The 25,372-nt window shown below is 37.8% G+C and overlaps 1 protein-coding gene across 1 annotated transcript in view; it reads right to left on the bottom strand.

The window, feature by feature from the left end:
• Positions 1-8,448: 8,448 nt before the first annotated feature.
• The window catches only part of mao (monoamine oxidase), a 37,309-nt gene continuing 20,385 nt past the window's right edge, over positions 8,449-25,372 (bottom strand). Inside the window, exons 4-15 of the mRNA XM_079880803.1 lie at positions 21,494-21,598; positions 19,612-19,703; positions 19,381-19,522; positions 17,528-17,677; positions 13,067-13,226; positions 11,615-11,711; positions 11,453-11,506; positions 11,308-11,365; positions 11,129-11,226; positions 10,927-11,038; positions 10,550-10,612; positions 8,449-10,441 (exon numbers count right to left, since the gene is read on the bottom strand). Of these exons, the coding sequence (XP_079736929.1) occupies positions 10,286-10,441; positions 10,550-10,612; positions 10,927-11,038; positions 11,129-11,226; positions 11,308-11,365; positions 11,453-11,506; positions 11,615-11,711; positions 13,067-13,226; positions 17,528-17,677; positions 19,381-19,522; positions 19,612-19,703; positions 21,494-21,598 (1,287 nt within the window). The 3' untranslated portion in view covers positions 8,449-10,285. The remainder of the gene's footprint in view (positions 10,442-10,549; positions 10,613-10,926; positions 11,039-11,128; positions 11,227-11,307; positions 11,366-11,452; positions 11,507-11,614; positions 11,712-13,066; positions 13,227-17,527; positions 17,678-19,380; positions 19,523-19,611; positions 19,704-21,493; positions 21,599-25,372) is intronic.

Raw genomic sequence — 25,372 nt, 5'->3', positions numbered from 1 at the left:
AAGCAAAACATCAGCTCCTAGTTCTTTCATGGTCAATACTATTCCTCCACGTTCAAAACACTTACAAACTGTTTGTTTAATCAGACACACATTTTACATTTAGCAACTCTTAATCCAGTAATACTGCTTCTGCTTATTTTATCTTAAAGAAAGAATAATAATTATTCTAGTTCTTAATAACGTTTCGCATTTCATCTCAATTTTAGTTGTCAAGTTCTCAATTACTTCAATGTTTTTTTCTAGGAGTTTATCAATCTGCAATTAGGATTCACACTAACTTTGAGGAGGCTAGCACTCTCCGCTTGTGATGCATTTTTTGCATTTATCATTGTAAATAATCGGTCAGATTAGTCTCTCTATATCATCTAAACCCTTTTAAAGTATTCCATTAAAAACACAATCATCCTTTTAGTTAACATTATCTGTAATTTTACATCAATCTGCATTCATCAATTCACTAGCTCTTTCCTTTAAAAGGATTCCCTTAAGACTTAAATCTTTCAACCTTCTTTTAATCTTCAATCTTCTTACGACTTCCATCTATTAACTTTCCTTTAACTTTCTTTTCTCCCTTGCACGTTCTCTTCACTTTTTTTTAGCACTGCATTCACATTCTTAGTTCTTTCTCAGACGAAAACTTTAATATCGCCATTTAAATACTGTTCTACTTTCAAAAACCCACATTAATACACGTCACTTTCACGTTATCACTTTCTTTTCTGAGTGTCCATTTACAATTATGGGCTAAATGGCCCCACTGACCACAATAAAAAAAAACTCTCTTTACCTATAGTTTGATCATTGAGCTTGCAAACAGCTCCAACTTACTGCACACCCTTGACGCAGTGTGTCCCAATCAGGAATGTAAACAGAGCCACTGATAAGCAGTTCTCTGTATTCTTTTACAGTCCACCAGTGTGGATTCAATCACAATAGCCAAATCATAATCTTCATCATTATTATTGGCAGCACATTCATTTTCATAAGTTGCAATGAAAATCACTCAACATATTCTCAGGGGTTTTCACTAAACATTTTCTTTCTAAACTTCACATTTCTTTGAAGTCAAAGCTTCAGGGCACAGCTGCTTACAGCGTTTGCTCTCTTCTGTCCTACTGTTTGTTTCAGGACTCTTCATAAAGTATAAACATTTGTACTATATGCCATCAATTTCATTAAAACTGTGTTGAAACAGTATTCCTCTATCAAATGGTTAGGCTGCAGAATCAACTTAACGTTATCCATATTTTCTCAGTCCCACTTATCTCTGCTGTTCCACAAAAAAACTAAATATCATATTACTCATCTCTCAATCCCTAAATCGCACAGGCAGCCATTATAGCTGCTTGCTCCAACTCTTGTTATGAAAATTCTCTAGACATCACTATTTTACCAGTAAAATAAAATTGTTTCCCATTTTGCTTAATAAAACTTTTGTTCATCCTTATATCATGTTAATCCCTGTTAATCATACTCAATGCCTTATTTTTATCTAAAAACTCACTTTTCATACCATTTTTAACTTCATTTGACTTAACAGGCGTTCATAAATTGTTCCATGAACTTTATCTTCCCCTACATGCTAGTTCCTTCTGCATCTGTTCTCTTTTATCTGCAATCCAACAATTCTCTGTTTATAATTTCCATCAGGAAAAACATTCTATCTTTCCCTATCTTTTTCAGTCATACATTTACCACCATAATTATTTCTCATCTGACAGAAAATTGGTGTATAAAAATTATCTGTTTTACTGTTTGATGATCCCATTTTGGCTGAGTCCCCCCCTCCTGGATTTTACTATTCGACACGTGTCTTAGTGTCTGTCAAACGTCTTCGACAGACCCGATCTTTCCCTTACCCCAAGATCGGTCGGGTGGTTTGTAATTACGTTTCACTCAAAAACTTTCTATAAGCACTTTCCAGCGCTCGATTAATTCTGATTTGACGTGGCTCTTCCGTCCACCTAAATCGATTTGATGTGGCTCTTCCGTCCACCTAAATCGATTAATTCTCGGGTTACTAGCGCTTTTGAGTAAAACTAATTAATCAATAACTGTGATTCCCCTGAATCACCTGTGGGCTTTCCGTCCACCAACGAGCTAAGTGAGGTAGAAACTGATCCGAATTCCTCAGATCAATTCTTTCCCTTACCCCCAAAAAATTGTGATTCCCCTGAATCACCTCTCGCTCGTACCAAAGGCAGACACTCAGCCAGAATAGTTCATGTTCACTCACAATTATCAAATCACACTTAAACTTCAATAAAACAATTTGCCGTGTCTTACCCAGATGCTTTTTCTCTGTTTTTTCCCGCAATCGCCGCGGATTCTTTATGGTCCTGGTGGGAGCTTCCTCCACTGGCCCTGAATGCGGTATTGCTCTCTCTCCCGTAATCTGTTGAGTTTCTATCTCAAACCGTCGAGGTATGAGACGGCCGCCTGTTGCTGCCGAGGTTGTGCACTTTCCCGTCAAATCCGTTCTCAGGGCCAGGAGAAGAAGCGTCCGCACAGGATCCCAAACTTCTGACACCAGCTGTAATAGCAATTTTTTATCTCACTGGGAAAAACAGCATCAACAGGTGTAAGAAACATTCAAGAGGCAAAATTGTAATAAAGAAGGAAAGGCTTTATTCACTGAGGATTCATTACAGAGCCGCAGCCACCCAGCTTGTAAGCAAAAATCCTGAAAACATAATAAAACTGAGACATTTTATACAGGTTTCTAACATCTTGACCACACCTACTTAGGTTTCTGTAACTTTCCAAAAGATACCCCCTATCTTCAACTGGCCTGGACTGGTTTTCTACCCCCCCTGAGCAGCTCACACTGTTCTTTGTCCCTGAGAAGCCAAAAGGCCTTCATTTATGACCTAAATTACCTCCTGCTTCCCCTAAGGGGAGGGCATGGGACCCCTTGTTTATTGTTAAACGACCCCTGTATTCTCCTGGCCGGATCCTTTCTCGTGCCCAGGTGTAAGTTTTATTACTTATTACCCTGTCTTCCTGTCCCTTCTTCAACTGTTAGAAAACCCTCACAGAAGCACATGGTCAGATGCTACTACACATAGTTAAATGAAATCAACAAGTTTAAATGAATAAACACAAGAACAATGAATTTTTCATTAACAGCGTCAATGGGCAACCAGATGAGACACAGGGCCGACAACCGATCTAAATTATCCAGATAGAAATGTATTGCCCATTTTCAATGGGAAAGTGCCCAAGAAACAATCGACCGGCAAGATTGCCTATAGCAACATTGCTCAAAAAGTTGCCCTGTGTATCATCACCTTTAGGGAGCTGATTGAGATGCATGTCTGCATGCCTAAATGCATTAAGTTGCTGCCATGTGATAGATATTTGCGGTAACAAGCTGATATCGGTGTCTTTGCTTTTAATCTGATTGCAATGTGAATGTGATCTCTTATGTCTATGTTGAGTTTTCTAATGGCCTGCTGGTTTGACAAATTCTGGCAACATCTCTATTCATTCAGTTGAACACTCAGAATGGCAGTCCATAAGAATTGAGGATCCCCCCTGCAGCCACTGACCAATATTCAGCTGTCTGCTTCACACTGCGCTTGTGATGAACTCCTCACTGGTGCTGTGTTCACACATCTCTATCTGTCTTGTCTCGTCTAAACTCCCACTCATGGCTCTCATCTGTCTGTGAGCCACTTAAGACTTGCTCAAACATATGTGTAACGGACACACAGTGAATGGCTGCCCCAGTTTTTAATTGTGGGCATGTTCAAATCCAGGAGCTAGCGCTTTTCATTAGTAAATGACCCACTCTTTTAACCTTTATTTATATAGTGCTTTATACAATACAGATTGTTTCTTTTCAGCTGTTGTTCAGCTGAAGTCAGTGTTGATTCAGTTCGGTTGTAAAGTCCATCAATTATTAAATTAGTTCATTTCATCTATAAAGCAGTTCTGCAAAAAACTATGTCATTGTCCAGCTCAGTTCAGCTCTCATACAACAGCGTCAGTTGTTCTGTGGCACTGCTGACCCTTTCTCCAGTGGTTTCGCACAGTGCCTGTGCTCCTGTTTTCTTTATTATAGACCTCACATTCTCATTATGGGCTAAATTATTAGCAGGTCACATTTGAACTCCTTTGTTTGCTTCTTTCATTCAGAATCACTCTGGAGACACCAGATTTGAATAGACTTCATTAGTCCAACAATAATGTGTCTTAAAACATGCTGCAGCATATCTCCAGTGGACTGGACTGTACAGTATTCAACCATAGGGTTCTGTACACCTGATATTTTTCAGTAAACCTGTTTGCATTTATTTATTCCCTACATTTTTAAAGATTAAATAAAATCCAAATATCAGTAAATTTTTAGTCAAAATCTAAATTTTGTGGCTTTTGCTCCATATCTCTCCATCAATAAAACATATATTGACCATCAAATGTCCCTATGCCAAGCTTTGTCATTTACAAAGCCCTAAAAAATACTTTCCTCTTTTCAAGCTTTTGTTACATTTCAGAACAATATTGTTCAAGCACAGATTAGGAAGAAAATGCTACCAAATGAGGATTTAAAGTCTAAAAAAATCCCTCTGAAACTTTTCGGTACACTGTAAAAAAATATTTTTTCTTTTGTCAAATCAACTTAGATAGTTTATGTGGTTCAGATAACATATTTTGAGTTTCTGTTAATTAAAGCAATCTCCTTCATTGTATTAACACATTTCTACTCATCTCAATGAACTTAAAATTTTAGGGCAACTACTTACTTTAAGTTAAACCAACAAGATTTTTTTACATTGTTCAAAGTTGGACTGGATTTATGACATGTTTAATCTTATACTTGAGTGTATAAAAACTGACAGGCTGTGAGATGGAAAAACAGGAAATTAAACTCATTCATTGGGACAGACTGCTGTATTCACATTATAGATGTCTCTTTCATTCTATACTCAATGAAAATAATTCATACACAGATGGTGTCATGTATGTTGCAGGGTATGTATGGATCATTTAGGAGTCATTTAAATGATGGATTGAACCACAGCATTTAGACGTAATATCCTCCATTTATCTCCGCACACAGTTTGATCCAACAGCAGATGGTAAATGTCACAATGTTCAGCACTGGGACAATTAGACAGCACTCTTAAGGCTCTGAATATTCACTTGGCATAAATTAAGAAATAGCCTAACCCACACATGTGTACACACAAACAAACAGAGGATTCATGTTCAAGTGATTCACTTGGGAGATCTTATGCACAGCTCAGGCTTTTGTGGAAGATTATATTATTAGATTATTCACATGGTAATTTGATTAAAATTAAGACTGTTCATTTTTAATCCATCTCATGTCCTGATTGACCAAAGAAATGAAAAGGTGCACCGCTTAAGTGCAACGCTGCTTTGTTCTCAATCTGGGAAACCGCTAGCCTATATTTCTGTAAAATTCTAAACGCCACCTGTCAGAGAGTGAATTTGCATTTTCATTCTTATTGTATTCAGACCAATTATTGTGTTCAGACCAATGAAAAAATTGTACTAAAATTGATTTAATATGTGTTCTAAAAATTTACACAATTTGTGATATATATATATATATAATTTTGTATCAGACGTTTGTATAAGACTTTTATTTTGTTTTCTGTTTTTATATCACAATCCGCCCTAACACATTTTGTTTGCAACAGCCTTCCATAAACGACAGGACAAGACTACTGTAAGGACAACAGAAGAAGACTATACAGTAAGTATGACAGAACTATACGACATAAACAGAGAACATACACATCAACATATATATATAGGCTAATTTATCTGAACAATTAGGCATTGACTGCAGACAAGGACAAATCTATAGTGCAAAGCACAAAGCAGTCGACTCATTTTTGGCACAAATGGAACCTCATACACTAAGATATCAGAGAAACAAACCAGTGCCTTTCATTAATATTTTATGATTAACTCTCAAGAGTCATTCGTATTAGGCCTATTTGTATTAGGCCTCTGAGCAAATTATACAGCACAGCCTCATACCTTAATAAAGTTTAGCATGAACACTAAATTCATATAAGGACCCCTGGTCATCTCTAAATTGTGTCTTCAGGGATATTTTCTTTACTCCTTTTATGTGGGATTTGCTCTCCCTCGTTTGATGGTGTTTGGTGATGCAGCTTTTGTTCTTTTTCTCTTTGGTCTGGAGGAGAGTCTTATCCAATGCTTATCACACAAATTTATTCGTACCCCCCCCCCCCCCCCCCCCCCCTGCATTTCAGCCCATTTTCAGCATATACAACTTCAAAGTATTATTTGGCGATATGATATCCTAGCTTCCCTTATCTCTATACAACACTGATGCTTCTTTTGAACTTTTAGCTGGGATGTTGAGAAACATTGTTGAGAGTGATGACGAGGTGATAACATTTGGCAGATTCTCTGTGTTCTCATAGAGCAAATAGTGTTGGGGTTGCTATTAATTCACCCATTCTTAAAAAAAAAAGTGAATTGGCATTTACCTTGCCGTTGTTTAAAGACAAATAAGACAAAGGACACACGATGGAGATGGCATTGGCGGCGATGGCATTTTTCAGCGTGTGCTCTGAGTTCTTTTTATGAGGAACACTCATAATTGTTTGATTTTCTGAGACATTTTCAACAAAAAATATGAGATCACTGTATGTTTAATGTTTTGAATACTTTGTTCAAACTATGTAGCTTTTATTTTTTGTGCATTTTTAACACCAGTTGATTAGATGATGGATAGACAGACAGACGGTTGGACAATGAAACTGAAACACTGGCCAATATTACAGATCTATAACAGGGTCAGCTCCCTCCTACTTTCACTCACTCCTACGAGTCTACATCCCTACCAGAAGCCTACGATCGGTCAAAGAGCGATGTCTCGTGGTTCCATCACAGAAAGCCACAAAATCACTTTCCAGAACATTCTCATTCACAGTTCCCTGCTGGTGGAACGCTCTCCCCACCCTCATCCGGAACGCAGAATCCCTGACAACATTCAAAAGACAGCTGAAAACCCATCTCTTCCGTGAGCACTTAACCGCATAAAAAAAATAAAAAAAACCTCCCCTTTCCCTTTAAAACCTCACTTATCGGGCTTATGCTACTCTGAAAAATGCCTGAACTTCGTATTTTGAGCACTTCTTGCGTTGTTTTTGCCTCTTCATGATGACTCGCTTAATTTTGTCCTAATTTGTAAGTCGCTTTGGATAAAAGCGTCTGCTAAATGACTAAATGTAAATGTATTGTGTTAGATGTTTCACGCCCCTATATGTACATGGCCTTGTGGGCAATCTTCATTGACTTTACATTCCATCAGTAAGAGGAGAGTGTGAAGGTTGAATTAGCAGAGCAATGGCACAGCTGTACATAAAATATTGCAATCCACACAACATAATGAGAAACATATCAGAGTTCAGAAGAGGACACATTGTTGGTGTGCATCTCACTGACTCATCTGTGACCAGGACAGCAAGTCTTTGCGGTGTATTGAGAGCTATGGTATCCAGGATAATGTCGGCAGGAAATCATGTAGGACGATCCACATCCAATAGCAGTAACTGTCGATGCAAAAGGAAGCTGTCTGAAAGGGATGTCCAGGTACTGAGCCGGATTGTATCCAAAAAACATAAAACCATCGCTGGTGCTGTCTATCAGCATAATAATGCACCAATACACACAGCAAGACTTGTGACAGAATGTTTTGATGAACATGAATGTGAAGTTGAACATCTCCTATGGTCTACACAGTCACCAGATCTAAATGTTTTTGATCCACTTCGGGGTATTTTGGAGGAGCAAGCCAGCATCACATAGTGACCTGGTCACTGTTCTGGAAGAGGAATGGCTCAAAATCCCTCTAGCCACTGTGCAGGACTTGTATCTGTCATTCCCAAGACAAATTGATGCTGTATTGGTTGCAAAAGAAGGCCCTACACCATACTAATAAATTATTGAGGTCTAAAACCAGGTGTTTCAGTTTCATTGTCCAACCCCTGTAGAAATAACTATTATTGTTACATATGTGGTACACGGGCACCCCCTAATGGTTAAACCAAGAACTGAACCTCTTAAAGCTATATTCTATCTATCTAATCTATCTACTGTTTTTTTTTTTTTTTTTTCTGGCATATAATTTCTAAATAATGTTAAAAATATATGTATAAATAAAAAAAATCATAGAAAGAAAAGATCATTGAAAAAAAAAAAAAAAGAAGAACATCTGTATGACAAGTTGTACTTCCATGCAGCCCAAGGAACTTAAATGTGGCTGAGGAAGTCCATGCCCTGCTGCGGATGAAATGAGCTCTCCTCTGCTGGAAGGCCCTCATCTGTTCTCTCCCCTGAAGGAGGACGTCACGCCAGTCAAGAAGCTTGTGACTTTAAAGGGCAGCAACTCAGATGAGAACTCTGTATGTACACAGATAACAGAGGAGCGGCATACTCTGGGACTGGTGGTAAATCACACTTTTATTATCAGCTTATGATTTGTACAAAGAGATCAAATAATGCAATTACAAGACTAGACCATTGGACATTTTAATACGCACACAAAATCAGACATAGGAATCGTAGCTGGGCGGCTATGCAAACCTTGAGCAGACGACAACAGACCGGATAAACAGGGCCATGTTACAGTATGTGGTTTCAGAGAAGCATTAACAACACACACACACAGGGGCACAATTCACTAGCACACCAGGTGGCGGAGTTACAGCAACTACATGTCAGGACTAAAGAATCACCTCTTCGTTACTAAGTTCACAGTTGACCAACTATGGTGTAGGTCATGGATTGTAAGCTTTCTTATCCAACGTTATAATCAACAGGCAGGAGTGGCTTTGCCTCTGATTCTGTCCGTCCTGAATCATCAGCGGCTTCTTCAGGAAGCTGTAGTGAGAGCTTTTGATTGTACAGCATGCTGAAGACTAGAGCAGCACACAGCAAGTTTTTAAATGTCACTTCGAGTTCGATGCAGATTTATCTACCGAAAGATCTTCAGAAATTCTGGTTATGACTGTGTGAAAAGAGCTCGTTTTTAGAAAGCAATGTTCAAGACCGGAGGCACTTGAGAAATGAGGAATACTACATCAGATTAAGGCACCACAAACAACAGTTACAACACATCTTTGGAACAACAAAATTTACGCACTTCAGGTTTACACACATAATACATTTTAGGTTTAAATCTGTCTATGTTTTGGGCTGCATCACCTCCTTTTCAATTAATTGCAGTTTTAGACAATTAAATATTCATTTGCATTTCGTGGTACATTTTATAAAATACATAATATTATAATTGTTCTGGAAACAATATTGCACAGGCTACTGCTATGAAGGTGAGGAAGGGGATGCTTTCCACTTATCACAAAGTTGGTGGATGGAAAAAAAACTCATTAAACCATTTAGATAAACTGGGAAAGTCTTTATATTTGTTTTAAAAAATGAACATTTAATTACATTTTAGCTTTTTTTTTTACTATTAATAATATACTATGGGATTCTTAAACAATGGATGGTTGACAGTAAATGCAAGTAAAAAATAAAACTCATATTTCAAGTATACACTGTTACATCATGTAAAAGTACATTCAAATGCTTTTATATGTTTCAATCAGACAAAATCACACACAGCAGCTTTAAACACTGGGACATCCTTCAAATCAGCTCTCTATGACTGATAAACGCCACTTCATTATACTACCAGACACAAAGCCAGTCCGTACTAATTGTCGTTTGACATTGTCATTAATGGCATGTTGAGAATCAAGAGTAAATTTGACATGAACAGCCTCTGCTTCTCTCATGAATGATATAGTGAATTGTGCTGAAGCTAATACAGCTTCTGTGTTGTGATGTAGAGAAGATATTCTCTGTCACAGGTTACAACAAAATGCATCGCTAAATGCTAATCTTATCTCTGTAATGTCGGAAGGTTAATTAATGAGTTCCTGAGAACAGCACCTGAAATTAGCAGAGGTAATCAATAAGACTGGTGATAAACACACAAAAACTTGCACACACACAATGAATGGTTGTGGATTGTCGCCTAGTTTGTGAACACTTTGACAGGGCAATTCCCACATTAACAATTAGTAACTACTCATTATGCCATAATAATCACTTGGTTAATTTTTAACAATGACTGAGCAATTGTATGTCAAATCTCAACTAAGTAACTCGGCCACATACCCAGGCAGTTGTGGCTGTGATTAGATGACTGAACGCCACAATCAAAAGGCCAGGTCACAGAGAACAGGCTGTAAAAGTGGGAGGGGCTTTAGCTATGTGGGAGGAGCCCCTTCTTGTAGGCGACCACTCCTGCGGCTGTGGCCAGAGCCAGGACGGAGGACACGCCCATAAACGTGAGGAACCCTCCAACGGACGGCAAGTTTCTTTCCCAGAATGTGGTGACAAACGGCCGGGCTGGGACATCCTGAGGAAAGGGTTTAGAGTAGCACTTGTTCAAGATCCCAAAGAGGTTTTTCTTTAAATTTAAGGCATATAGAAAATGTTTCTTAAATTTAAAAAGTGAATTTCATACCAGTGATTCAGGCTCTGACTGCCAGATCTGACTCGCATCGAGTTTTCCCATTGCACACAAAATCTGGAAGAATAAAGCATATAGTATTTGGGGGTTTTCAACAACGTTTACAATTAAGGCATTTAGGTTAGTACAATTTTCGTTGAAAGAATTTAACACATATATTCAGCAAGGTTGTAATAACAATAACATCTAGAACTAATAAAACAAGCCAACACAATATTTATGGATAATAAAGTTTTTTTGATGAATGTGTAGAAAACAGTGTGGGATTCAAACTGAGCATGCTCATGAAAGTCAATAAACTTGAGGATGTTGAAACAGGAAATTTGGGTTGAACAATTTAGATCTCAGTAACTAAATGGCTAGGAACCCACCTCTCTAGTGGCTCTCTCGCCCGCCTGCACGGCCCCCTCCATGTAACCGCTCCACTCTGTGGACGTTTCAGTTCCTGCAAAGTACAGCCTGCCCACAGGCTCCCGCAGGACCCTGAGATGGAGAGAAACATCTTCTCATGTTGATTTAGTCTAGTATAATGCTGAATCAGAGATGCTCCATCTGGAGGTGCGGTACACTAACCTGCCATACTGTGTCATGATACCAGGGGGAAAGTAGGCGGTGTAGCAGCCACCAGAGTATTCCTCCTCACACCAGTTTTTCTCCTCATAGTGCACAGGCTGAGAAAAAAAGACCGCCATGAAAAGTAAGCATCAAAAAATTATGAGACAAAAGGATGATTTCTGCTCATGGAGACTCACATGTAGCGCTTCCTCTGAGCCGAGCACACGAGAATAAATCTCACAGATCCTTCTCTTTCTGAAATGGTTGACAACGTTCTGGTAAGAATAATCGTTTCAGCAAAGTATAGTGACATTGTACTAATATGAAAACAGACATTTCTACCTCTCATCTTTCGTCAGGCCTGCTAGTTTCCTGGATTTTCGTGCCAGGATGAAACTGTAAAAGAGAAAGAACCAGCTTACTGTTCTGTCACCTCAGGCATCTCATTTATTTTGTGAGCAGTTTACGTTCATCCTACAGTAGAAAGCTCATCGCTTTATTTACCCCATTATGGCAGGCACAGACCCATCAGGCTTAGTGTCGTCAAGCGTGAGACCAATCGGCGCTTCCTCCTCCTCGATCACCATGCTGCCACAGTATCCTGAAAAATCAAAACAGCCATGTGTAGCCAGTGTTAATTTAGTATTAGTTATAGTTTGAATTAGCTTTTATTTTTATATTTTCAGTTTTCATTTTAATAATTATGTGCTTTTGTCTTTTAATTTTTCAATGTCTCTTTCCTTTATACTAGGGCTGTGAAAAGATTAATCGCGATTAATCGCATCCAAAATAAAAGTTTGTGTTTACATAATAAATGTGTGTGTACTGTGTATCATTATTTTGTATATATAAATACACACAGTTGCATGTATATATTTAAGAAAAATGTGTTATTTATATATATACAAATATTTATATTTATATATAATATAAATTAAATTTAAATATATACAGTATATACATGCAAATATTTCTTAAATAAATACATGCATGTGTGTGTATTTATATATACAAAATAATGATACACAGTACACACACATTTATTATGTAAACATTATGATTATGATTAATCTTTTCACAGCCCTACTTTATACTTAAAGGAAGTCAACATTTCATCTAAAGTTTTTCATCTAAAATGTATAGATTTTATTTTAGCATTATTTCATATAAAGAAAAAGATTTTTCATAGTTTTAAGTTTTAAAACTGTGTGTAGCCACTTCAGTCCCACTCAGATTGTTTTAAGGGTGTGTTCACACTTGTCAGGTTTGGTTCGTTTAAAACGAACTCTGTTGCGATTGCTCTGTTAGTGCGGTTCATTTGATTAAGTGTGTCTGTCCACTGCCATGCAAACCCTGGTGCGCACCAAACAAGCAAAACAAACCCCCTAAAAAGGCTGGTCTAAATGAACTCTGGAGCGATTCGACAGAAATATAATCACAACACGGACCAAAGACATCTAAACGAACCAAAAACACCATAAAAAGGACAGAATGCTAGAGGACAGAAACCTGCTTTTTTCTCTTCATAGGAGCTACGTTGCCCATTACAGTTCAGTACAGGTGTCAGAAACGCCGTCTTCCTGCAGCAAATCTTCGTTTGTGTACAACGGAGGAATTCCTGCCGCTGTTTTGACTCCTTTACACATTTTAAAAACTCTTCACGATTTCTTAGCTGGTCAAAATACCATCATAGTATTTACACACATACAACGAGCGCATTTAGCCCAGAACACAGCATAGTTTTGGATGTTCGTTAAGTCCATTGCAAAATAAGTTTTTTAATTATCTTTAGGTTTCTTTAAAATGACAGTGTACACTAAGTGAACCAGGATTAAATGTATTATTTTCTGAACCGATGACAATTCTGAATAAATGAATCGAACTACAAGTGTGAACACACCCTTACACTGTTTTTAAGTGATTTCATTGAATGGAAAATAGGCAAGAGGTACAGACCCTTCTGCCTCCAGAAATTCTCTTTGTAGTACACCATGCATTTGATGACTGAGCCCATAGGCACTCTATGAATGAGCTGGTTCCTCAGAGGGGGTAATTCAGGGTTGAAATGGATCTTCAAGTTCAGCCCAGGTGGTATGGCAAGTATGACATATTTGGCCTACAAGAACCGAGAAAGAAATAAAAGCCATAAAAAAAAACATTTTAAGTGATTTCAGATAGTTTTGTGTTAAAAGGACTGTTGAAGTAATAGGTGGCAGGATCAAACCCCATAAATCATCAACAAAGTACTTAAAGTCGGCATGAAATGGAAGTTATGATTGTCTTTTTGTCCCCTATTATAACATATATCCAAGTGAAACAGCTTCTTGAACAAGAAAAAATTTAGGGCGGGACTTGATTTTGTCCATCAGGAATTGATTGGCTTGTTGTGATTGGATGATCTCATGTGAGTGACAGGCTGTCCCGCCCTCATGCCAGTAAACATGTCATCAGAGAAGAGAAGAGACATCATTACAGTATAGAGAGGATGTTATTTTGATTAAAGATTACAAGTGAAATAATAATAATAATAATAAATATAATAATAAATTGTAATATTACACAATATTGCTGATTTTACTGTTTTTGACCAGATAAATGTACACTTGGTGAGCATAAAAGCCTTCTTTTTTTTACATTAAATTAATGGAGCTATTGTTGAATATAGTCGTCCAGGTGTCCCCCCACTGTTCCTCCCCAGAGGGTTTAGCAGCTCTACAGCAGCCTTTAATAAGCTTTCAGCTCAGGAAAGAGGATGTGGCCAGGACAGGGGGATGAAGAGCGGCTTACTGATAACAATCCACCAAGCTTCCACACACAATCCACACACATGGTGATACATACTTCAAAGTGGGACATTTGTCCTTCAAATTAGCCGATTTAGCTAATTTGAGATTTAAGATACTGCCTACTCAGAAGAAATTTTGTATACATGCACAAAATAAGGGGTGACACTACTTATTTGGAATACTGTATACCACAATGCAATGTAATTAAGTTGATCTTCCATTTCCATGTAACGAATTTGATCGGATAGCCTAAGTTAAGACATGTATTTTTTTTTTTTTTTATGTGCTTGTCAATGCTGCATATATTTGATTCAGTAAAAACAGTAATATTGTGAAATTTTATTACAATTTAAATAACTGTTTACTATTTTAATATATTTTAAAGGGATAGTTCACCCAAAAGTTCACTGTCATTAATTACTCACCCTCATATGCTGTTCCAAACCCGTAAGACTTTCGTTCATCTTCGGAAGACAAATGAAGATCTTTTTGATGAAATCTGAGAGATTTCTATCCCTCCATTGACAGCTACGCAACTGACACTTTGACGCTTCAAAAATTCATAAAAAAATCGTAAAACTAATCCATATGAATTGAGCTGTTTAGTCCAAATTTTCTGAAGAGACACGTTTGCTTTATATCATGAACAGATTGAATTTAGGCTTTTATTCACATTGATGCACGAGAACAAAACTCTTGCGGAAGCTCAAATGTGCTACGTAACACACGAGCCTGCACCTCATTGGTTCCTGCAGAAGCTCAAACGTGATGCGTAACACACGAGAATGAACCTTATTGGTTCTCGCACTTCAAGCAAACATGCTTGAGCTTCCGTTTACCACAACTGATGTGTGCGCTGATGAATGTTTATATGTGAATAAAAGCGTAAATTCAATCTATTCATTATATAAAGCAATCGTGTATCTTCAGAAAATTTGGGACTAAACCACTCAATTCATATGGATTAGTTTTACGATCTCTTTATGAACTTTTTAAAGCATCAAAGTTTCAGTTGCGTAGCTGTCAATGGAGGGACAGAAAGCATAGATTTCATCAAAAAATATCTTGATTTGTGTTCCGAAGATGAACAAAAGTATTACGGGTTTGGAACGACATAAGGGCAAGTAATTAAAGGAATAGTTCACCCAAAAATGAAAATTAGCCCATGATTTACTCACCCTGAAGCCATTCTAGGTGTATATCATATGACATTCTTCTTTCAGACGAATACAATCGGGAGTTACAATAAAAAATGTCCTGGCTCTTCCAAGCTTTATAATGCCAGTGAATGGCTGGATGGCTTTGGAAGTCCATCAAAGCATATGTATTCATGATAAAAGTGCTCCACGTGTGCGTCTCAGTGGGTTAATAAAGGCCTACTGAAGTGAAGCGATGCGTTCATGTAAGAAAAATATCCATATTTAAAACTTTATTGACTAAAACTACGCCAAAAGAGTAACACTTGAACTTGACACACAACGTAATGACGGCAATTGACGCCTCTCGCGGTTCAAACTAACAGGGCTGGGCAACAGCATTTGTCATTACGTTGTGTGTCAAGTTCAAGTGTTAAGGGCCGTACACACCGGGACGAATATCGGCGCGCGTTATTCGCCAGCGTTTTTCAACGCGTTTTTTGTGTTCACACCCAAGCGATTTTCGCTGACGATGAGCCGAGTGAACATGCAAATTCATTCCCCGACATTAGATGGCGCTTAATGTAAAACAGAAATACCCCGGTACACAAGGTGCATACCACTCCATAACAGTTCTCTTTTATCAAGATTTTTGTAGTTGCTGTCGCGTTTGTCACGAGACCAGCAGCTCTACAATCATCTTGCCTTGCATCTTCCTCGTCTTATTTCTTCCCGGCAGTGTAGACGCTACTCGGCGTATATCTTCTTCGCCATTACGTATGTGTGCTCGGCAAGACCGTTTTGTGTTTGAGCGCCCCCAAGTTGTGTTTTACTGTAACTTCAGAAGCTCCAGACACGTGAACAAAAGCGCCAATCTCATTGGTCGGATAGTTTTTGACGCGGCGCGTCAAACCAAAAAAACGAACCCGAGGTGTTTTTTAAAAAATGACGCTTTTACGCGTGCCGTTTTTCGCGCCGGTGTGCACACTCACATTGGCGCCCTTTGTTTAGTCACGAGGCGTTAAACGTCTTCTAATATCGCGCGCGAAATTCGTTCCGGTGTGAACAGGCCTTTAAGGGCCCTACACACCGGGACGAATATCGGCGCGCGTTATTCGCCAGCGTTTTTCAACGCATTTTTTGTGTTCACACCCAAGCGATTTTCGCTGACGATGAGCCGAGTGAACATGCAAATTCATTCCCTGACATTAGATGGCGCTTAATGTAAAACAAAAACCACTCCATAGCAGTTCTCTTTTATCAAGATTTTTGTAGTCGCTGTCGCGTTTGTCATATAGTTCTTTATGTTCCGACACCAACGAGACCAGCAGCTCTACAATCATCTTGCCTTGCATCTTCCTCGTCTTATTTCTTCCCGGCAGTGTAGACGCTACTTGGTGTATATCTTCTTCGCCGTTACGTATGTGTGCTCGGCAAGACCGTTTTGTGTTTGAGCGCCCCCAAGTTTACTGTAACTTCAGAAGCTCCAGACACGTGAACAAAAGCGCCAATCTCATTGGTCGGATAGTTTTTGACGCGGCGCGTCAAACCAAAAAAACTAAACCGAGGCGTTTTTTCAAAAAATGACGCTTTTACGAGTGGCGTTTTTCGCGCTGGTGTGCACACTCACATTGGCGCCCTTTGTTTAGTCACAAGGCGTTAAACGTCGGCGAATATCGCGCGCGAAATTCGTCCCGGTGTGAACAGGCCTTTACTCTTTTGGCGTAAAGCAATGCGTACGGCCGTCTGCCGGAAACATTTTTTAATATAACTCCGATTGTATTCGTCTGAAAGAAGAATGTCATATACACCTAGGATGGCTTTGGGTGAGTAAATCATGGGCTAATTTTCATTTTTGGATGAACTATCCCTTTAATGACAGAAATTTCATTTTTGGGTGAACTATACCTTTAAAATGTAATTTATTCCTATGATGGCAAAGCTGAATTTCCAGCATCATGACTCCAGTCTTCAGTGTCACATGATCCTTCAGAAATCATTCAGATTTTTTGCTCAAGAAACATCTTATTTTTATAGATGATGAAAATGTTTGTGCTGCTTAATTTTTTTGTGGAATATTATTGATAATATTGTAACAGTAGAAATGGCTTTATTGATATTTTTGATCAATTTATTGCATCCTTGCTGAATAAAATTATTAAAGACATATAATTAGAGTCAAACTAGTATGTTTCAATGTCACAGAAGGCCCAAGAGATCTGACTACAAATGCAAAAGCATGTTTACTGTCATATATTTATTCAATAGAAATAAATTACTTGTGTGTGTGTGTGTGTGTGTGTGTGTGTGTGTGTGTGTGTGTGTGTTTCCTAGACAACAACTAGACATGTGACATCAACAAAACATGCTACTGTTTGAAAGTTTGCATGATGCATTCTTTCACATAGCTTGTTTTAATTATTAGTAGTCATTATATACTGTGTAGTCTGCAGTAAGCATTATGCTAGTAGTCCATTTCAAATGCACCTTCTCACCTTGTATATCTCCTCATTAACTGTCCTGACCTCCACCAGGTCTCCAGTCTGGTCAATGCTGTAGACAGCACTGCCCAGCTTCACACGGTCACCCAGCTCTCTCGCCATCGCCTCACTGATTTGATTGGCACCTCCGGCAAACTTGCGCTCCTGTCATATGGGGCAGCAGAAAGTAGTTTTCCAGACTTAGCAAAATTAGCATGCATCATACTAAATTGTATGTACACTTTAGTTAGATATTGTAAGTAATGGGTATGATCAGTTTAATAGTCATACATAAAAATGGAATGCAACTCTTTAATCCACCAATAGGTGTCTCTGTGTCTCAGAGATAGAATGATGACAGAGTTGTATAATACTGTCCACCATGCACATACCTTATCAGACACATTCAGAATATAAAACAGATTATAGAACAGGAACAGTCAAATCATTGACAGTTCATTGACAATGCCATCACATAGGAAGTCTTTAATAAGAGAAGTGACAGTTTGTTATCCACTTCAAGAAAACTGTCATTTGGTTTATTTGTGTATCATCAAATGACACATTTGCTAGGAGGCTCCTGCTATATATGACCCAGATACAGTGGCCACTATTTCGGTATATTACATAATCAGTTCTGTGCTAGGAATGAATGGGGACGGCACAAGGTAGTCTTGTATAAACTAAAATCAGCTAAATGAATAAAATTCATAGATCAATAAATTGAATACCTAACCTGTATGAGGCATGTGGCTTGACTGAAAAAATACTGCAAATACTTGCCGCATTATGACAGAAATTAGTTTTTTTAGTCAGTGCTGTTTTACCAGTATTTACACTATTTTTTTGGTAACTGGTTCTTTAATATTGGGTCTACAAACAGACCAATTTTAACAATATGTACATATGTTGCTTAAGAATTAGACAAAGCCCAAAATACAAATGAAAACGATAATAAATCAATTAAATTATAAATATTATAGAATACTACTATTTAAATGATGTATATTTATAAATGATGATATATATATATATATATTTTTTTTTTTATTTTTTTTTTATTTTTTTTTTTATTATTATTATTATTAACCCAATGTACCTATTTCCTCTGTACTCATGTCAGCAAATCATTTCTCTTTCTTCCACAGAAAGTCAGTTTTTTGCCTTCCAACTAGACCTATTTTGAGAGCTGTGGTTGGCTAAATTAGGGGTAAAGACAGAACGGTGGCAGTGACTATTGGACTTGGCAAGAACATTGGATTGAACAGCTACTGCTTGATTTATATCACTATTTCTAACACCTGCTTTCCTGAACTGCCAATATTTCTAAAAGATAGTGTGAGGACGCTAAAGCCCCCATCTCTCACTCGCTTGCCCTGTCTTTCTCCCGCTCTCCCACAGATGATAATTATACTTGTGCAGTGAAAAAGCCAAAGAGATGCACAAAAACATGCTGTGCAAACGTGGATGTCATGGAGTTCATATGTTTACTGTATAATTAACTCTGGTCTTTAACAGATAATTAACCAACCGAGAAAACATAGTTTTCAAACATTACACAACACACTCTAAAAAAATAATGTGCTGGCTCAACAAAAAAAATTAACACAACAGCTTGCATCAATTATTTTGAGTTATGATAACTTTGAGTGAATTTACGTTCAACCAACAAGCTACATTGAGTTTGAGGAACTTAATTTGTAGGATAAACACTTTTTTTTTGATAAAAGGTTTCATTAAAACAATAAATTAGAATTTTTAACTTGCAACCATGCATTTATTTAAGTTGTGCCAACATGTCACCTGAATTACTTTTTAGAGTGAGGCCTACAGCTTTAATGAGCTAAAAATGTTGTTTGAAAACTTACCTGGCCTCCATTGGTGGTAGAGAAGATTCTCATTGTGCCTCCACACTGCTTGACGTACCAAAGGAACCACAGAGCAGACACCTCATGGGGCTCGGAGGTCACGTTCACATTGACAAACAGAGTGGCAAAACGGCGAGCGGCCCTGCAAGCAATAAGTTGGTAAAGGGATATGCCATCAATAGCCAATTTGCAACAACAATAACCTGATATTAATTGGTCCCTTCTCTGTACCTGGTCCAGCAAATTTTGTCAAAGAGTTGCTTCATGGTCATCTTGTCCCACTCTTCGGCATGAGGGGCCCTCCATGGAGCTTCTTTAGGAATCTAAAGTGCACATTTGCTGTCAGGCACTCGGACTATTCATTCAATTGAAATAATTGATTCTGTTTCCATTAAAGGGATAGTTCTCCCAAAAATGAAAATGATCCCATAATTTCCTCATCCTCAAGCCATCCTAGGTGTATATGACTTTCTTCTTTCAACCAAACAAAATCGGAGTTAAATTATAAAATATCCTGGCTCTTCATAGCTTTATAATGGGAGTGAATGGTACCTTAAGATTTTGATGCCCAAAAAGTGCACCCATCCATCATAAAAGTAATCCATACGGCTCCAGGGGATTCATAAAGGCCTTCTGAAGCGAAGCGATGCGTTTTTGTAAGAAAAATATCCATATTTATAACTTTCTAAACTATAATCACTGACCTCCGGTAACGGCCGTACACAAGTCTAGTTCTGGCGGAAGAGTGACCTCTGACCCAACGCATGACGTATTGACGAACGCGGAAGCGCAGAGGATAGAGCAAAACAAAACACCGGTCAGCACCGGTTACTCTCACCTAAGTTTACACTAATCCTACATCATCTGTCATGCGTTGGGTCTCTTCCACCGGAACTCGACCCGTATACGACTCTCACTGGAAGCCAGTGATTAGTTTATAAAGTTATAAATACGGATATTTTTCTTACAAAAGCACATCGCTTCGCTTCAGAAGGCCTTTATTAACCCCCTGGAGCCATATGGATTACTTTTATGATGGATGGATGTACTTTTTTGGGCTTCAAAGTCTAGGGTTCCATTCACTCCCATTAAAAAGCTTGGAAGAACCAGGGTGTTTTTTAATATAACTCTGTGTTTGGCTGATAGAAGAAAGTCATATACACCTAGGATGGCTTGAGGGTGAGTAAATTATGGGATTATTTTCATTTTTGGATGAACTAACCCTTTAACAATACCATTAACGATTGTTCTAGTATTTATATGTAAGAAACAAATGATTAGAAAAAAATGCAGTTCCATTGCTAAATGATGAGATAATTTTAATCAAATATGCATTTAAGACACTTCTTAGGAAAGATAATTTTTTTCATAGCCTGTTTAGAGGAGACAAATCCTTTAACAATATATTAAACAATACAAAACAAAATGTGGTAGCATATATTTTATTCATAATTTATAAAATACTACTGAAAATGCATGTTAAAACATCCTCCTCATTATAAAAAAAGTGTTTTTGTAATCAAGCTCCAAACACAGCTCATTTGGATATTGTGGGATTTATATATGACAACCTCAAGAGCAAGATATCAAGAAATAGTTTTACATCACACACAGTATACATATGCCTGTTCAATTTCTGACTTACTTCACATGCTTGAGTCGGCTGACAACAGGACAAATAGAAGAGTAAAGGAATATTCTCTTTGACACGTCCTGTTTAAACAGCTCATTTGCGTCTCTGTACAAACTTCAGATCCCAGCATTAGGTGCAAGTGGACAGCTTATTTTTTTTAATGCCGCCCTGTAATGCGTCGGATGATTATAATTATGTTTGTTAGGAGCATTTGACTGCAGATTGGTTTGCTTGAAAATTGGACTGCACTAGTGTTTCATTCACTAAAAAGAACCTTACACAGTATATGTGTAAGTACTGACACATTAGAGCCATTCATTCGGGAATCAAACTACACTGGTCGTATTCTGTTCTGTGATGTTGATTCAATAGCGGTGTTGTGGCGCCATTCAATAAGTATCGTTGGTATATGGGAGAACACTTCATCGTTTTTTTTTTGGGAAACAAATGGAGCCGGTTATGAACAAAAATGGCCTTTACCTCCATTCCCATCTTGTCCATTGTCCTCCAGAGATTGTTGTAGTCCATGTAGGCAAGAGGGTTCCACACTGGAGGGAAAGGCCCTTTGAATGGATATGACTTCCCCTGGGAAACAAGAAACAATGTCTATAAAAAACCTATACCCTATCACCAAATAATGAAAATTGTAATTATTATTTTGTCATTGTTGACGTAATGTCTTTATCATAGCCATCATGACCTCATTATCATTAGAAGTGTAACCAGTCTGGAATGGAAAACGGTCTTCGCTGCCTAAAATATACGTAACTGCATCTCGCCTGGCTTGGAATCTAATCAGTTAATGGAGGGCCTCTGTTCACAGCCTTTACAGTTTGCGTTAATACAACCAGAAGATCAGAAACAACTTGACCTTATCAACTCTCAGTACGATTTTATGATTTTCACATAAAATGTGACAATCTTCTTTATTAAGAGCAGGAAAAAGAGATATGCTCATTTAGAGGGTTGGGGTGGAACATACAATAATGAAAAAGTACCCATAAATAACGCTAATACAATAAAAAGGAAATTCATAATCACAGATAATGACAATGTTGGTATTTGGCAAACAGCAGCTATATGACACAGGCTGTTCACACATCTCCCCTGCTTACCACAGTAGTGGAAACGCTTAGTCAGTATGATCATTCTCTGTGGCTGGCCAATAGGGTAACTATATGCAGACATTACTTCATACCTGAATTGCTCTGTTGCTGTGGGGCTCTTAAATGAGCACTGTTGGGCTGATTGATTAATGTTTGACTACACATCAAAGACGAAGCGCTGCGTTTCAATATGTTCTTCAACATAAAGTCACTAATGATGACTAAACCCATAATGAAAATTAAGTCCGTGATAAAGAAGGACCTAGAGTGACAGTCAAAAATGTACTAAAGGTTGCTGCAACATTGGTTTTGTCAGCAGTTTTGACTAGGTTGCCTCATTCAAAGACCTGTCACCTAGAAGGATTCTCACGCACCACTGGGTTTGATGTCCAGCGTTCACTTCCAGGCAATTTGTTGTGTGTCTGAATGATTGTGCATTTTCAGCGCACCGTCACTTAATTGCTAAAACCCTGTCATTTTATTGCTTGCAGAAAACATCTGAGGGGAACCAGAGTGGTTTTTGAGTAGGACTAGAATGCACTTAGTAGGACAGTTAAATGGTTGACCACGCAAACACGTCAGCAAAGAAGGAATGCCATGATCCTATTGTTTTGTATATAAAAGTGATATAGATATAAAGCCACCTTGACAATTTTGTAATCTATAATATCCATGCTTAATTATACATTATCCAAAGCATCTTCCATTGCATTCAGTTTATGCATTCCCTTGGATTCAAAACCCATGACTTTTGAGTTGTTAGCATCATGCTCTGCTGTTTGAGGTACATGAATGATCAAATATATATTTTTTCAATTTAAAATACACTTAAAAATGGGAGCACATGCATGACGCTTCTACAGCAGTGTCAGTTGAACCCATCTATCAATGGTCTATGTGGCCTGAGGCTGGCTTTAAAAAAAAAAAAGCATATGCATAATGCTCTTTTATAATTTATGATCTTTTAACATGACTCAGCCATTTGCATTTCTGAACCACCTAGCACTACAGGAAAATATGTTCAGCTAAATAAGGGACCATGACATTTCCATATGATTTGTGAGGCTGCCAGACCAATACAGGAGATGACACTAGATCGCTCAGCATCCAGCAACAGGTCTGTTCCCATAGCGACGGAATTGAGGTGGAGAGATGGACTGCATCTTTTATGATATCCTTTCAGCCAGAGCAGAACCTAAGCCTCTCTACTATCACTAACCTCATACTGCTCTTTAGCCGCCCACCATGTCAGTCTCGGTTACTAGCAATGAGATATGAGACCACATCCTGTTCCACACAAAATGTATCATCCTCTGAAGTAACATTCTATTTGCCTGTATGTTACAGTACAGACATTTGACAGAAATCTTGTTTTTTTTTCAGAGATAAACAGTTGTTATAAGCAGATGTGCACAATGTTTGGGATTTTTTGCAATTATATTTCGACAGCTTACGGATAAGCTGATAATTATTTTCATTTCATGGCCGATATTAAAATGATATGCTATTTTTTCTAAATTAATTAATTAATTAATTAAAAAACACAAAATCTATCCTTTAAAATGCTACATGAGAATTTAAGCATCACAACATTTTAAGTTCCAAGTAGTTCCCAAATATTAATACACAAGTATATGTGGTTTTATTAGTATTGCTAATGTAAATGCACAGTAATGCAAACACTGTAAATTACACTAGTATTCATTTTTTAACAACACTGCCTTTGCACAACTGTTCAATCATAATCAAATTATTGATATGCTAATGCTGCCTGAAAGTGCAGTTGTATGCGAGTTGCTCACGGACGGAGGCAGAGGAAACTGGGTCTGGCCTTTAGGATTACAGCTATAGAAAAGCTGATTACACGGGCGCCTTGGCTGTACGCTCACTTTAATTATAAAATGTCTGCTCGTTGTAAGGCCCTTATTGGCTAATACAGGCTCAAGGCCAATACGTGATTGCTGAGTAACAGGTGATACTATAAAAGCGGTAGTAAAACTAAATCGTGCAGACGCAAATGTGACTGACTACATGAGGGGCTGATAAAATTACCTTATGAGCCTCTTTCATAATACAGTTCAGCGAAAGCAGAAAGGTTTCTGATAAACATCCTGGATGAACTCAAAAGGTGAATTGCTTCACTGTCATTAAAGTCAACATAGTCAAGATAGTAAGAGATAGTAATTAATGTGTTAGTGACCCGTCACGATTAAGATTCGGTCACATTAGCAAAATTACTGCAGTTTCTGCAAAATTTCGCAGGTAAAAAAGCTCCATTGTCTATTGTCAATAGTGTAGCAATGTATGATCACATCACATGAACAAACAGGAAAACACGTCTCACTGCTTGTTGGAGAAAATGTTAACGGCAGTACGAAATGACAGTGTTATCTATGGGCTTTTAAAGGAATAGTTCACATCAAAATGAAAATTCTGTTACAAACCTGTATGAATTTCTTTCTCCTGCTGAACACAAAAGAAGATATTTTTAAGGATATTGGTAACCAGACAGTTGATGGACCCATTGACTTCCATTGTATTTTTTTTCCTACAATGGAAGTCAATGGGGTCCATCAACTGTCTGGTTACCCATATTCTTCAAAATATCTTCTTTTGTGTTCAGCAGAAGAAAGAAATTCATACACGTTTGAAACAATTTGAGGTTGAGTAAATGATGACAGAATTTTAATTTTGAAGTGAACTATTCCTTTACAGTAATCAGCTAACCTAGCTAGTTCTTTTTATTTGTTGCCGTTTTATTTGATTTAAATATCTAAATGTTAGTGAGAAGAAGATTTTTTTTTATTTATTTTTTTACATATCAATCTATATATGCATTGGACATCGGTTAAGCTCATCTTTGCTCCCTCCTTTGAAAGTATTTTGAGTAAAACGTCTCTATATTTAAAGCACATACAAAAAAAAAACCTGAACCGGTAGCGATATGACAAATTTTACAGAATAAGGAAGTTTGTTGCACATGACTTCTTAATCTGTGGCAAAACTTGCATGAGGAAATTTTTCGCCCAAAAAGCAAAATTCCTGATCTTATGGATTCCTATTAAAATGACTGGATTTTGATTGCAAAAATTCACCAGACAATAGCAAATGTGAATGTAACTTAAGATAGAAAATTGACACTGGTTTACTAATTAGTGACCACCAGCAAAAACCCTCTCTGAGGAGACATTTGCTTTTAGCTCAACAGTAAAGACCTTTGTTTCTCTGTGGGATGAAATGAGAGGGAAACGCC

The sequence above is a fragment of the Squalius cephalus genome, assembly GCF_949319135.1.
Source record: "Squalius cephalus genome assembly, chromosome: 9".
Classification (NCBI taxonomy): Eukaryota; Metazoa; Chordata; class Actinopteri; order Cypriniformes; family Leuciscidae; genus Squalius; species Squalius cephalus.
The sequence above is the reverse complement of the archived record's forward strand: the minus strand, read 5'-3'. Positions and strand labels throughout refer to the sequence as shown.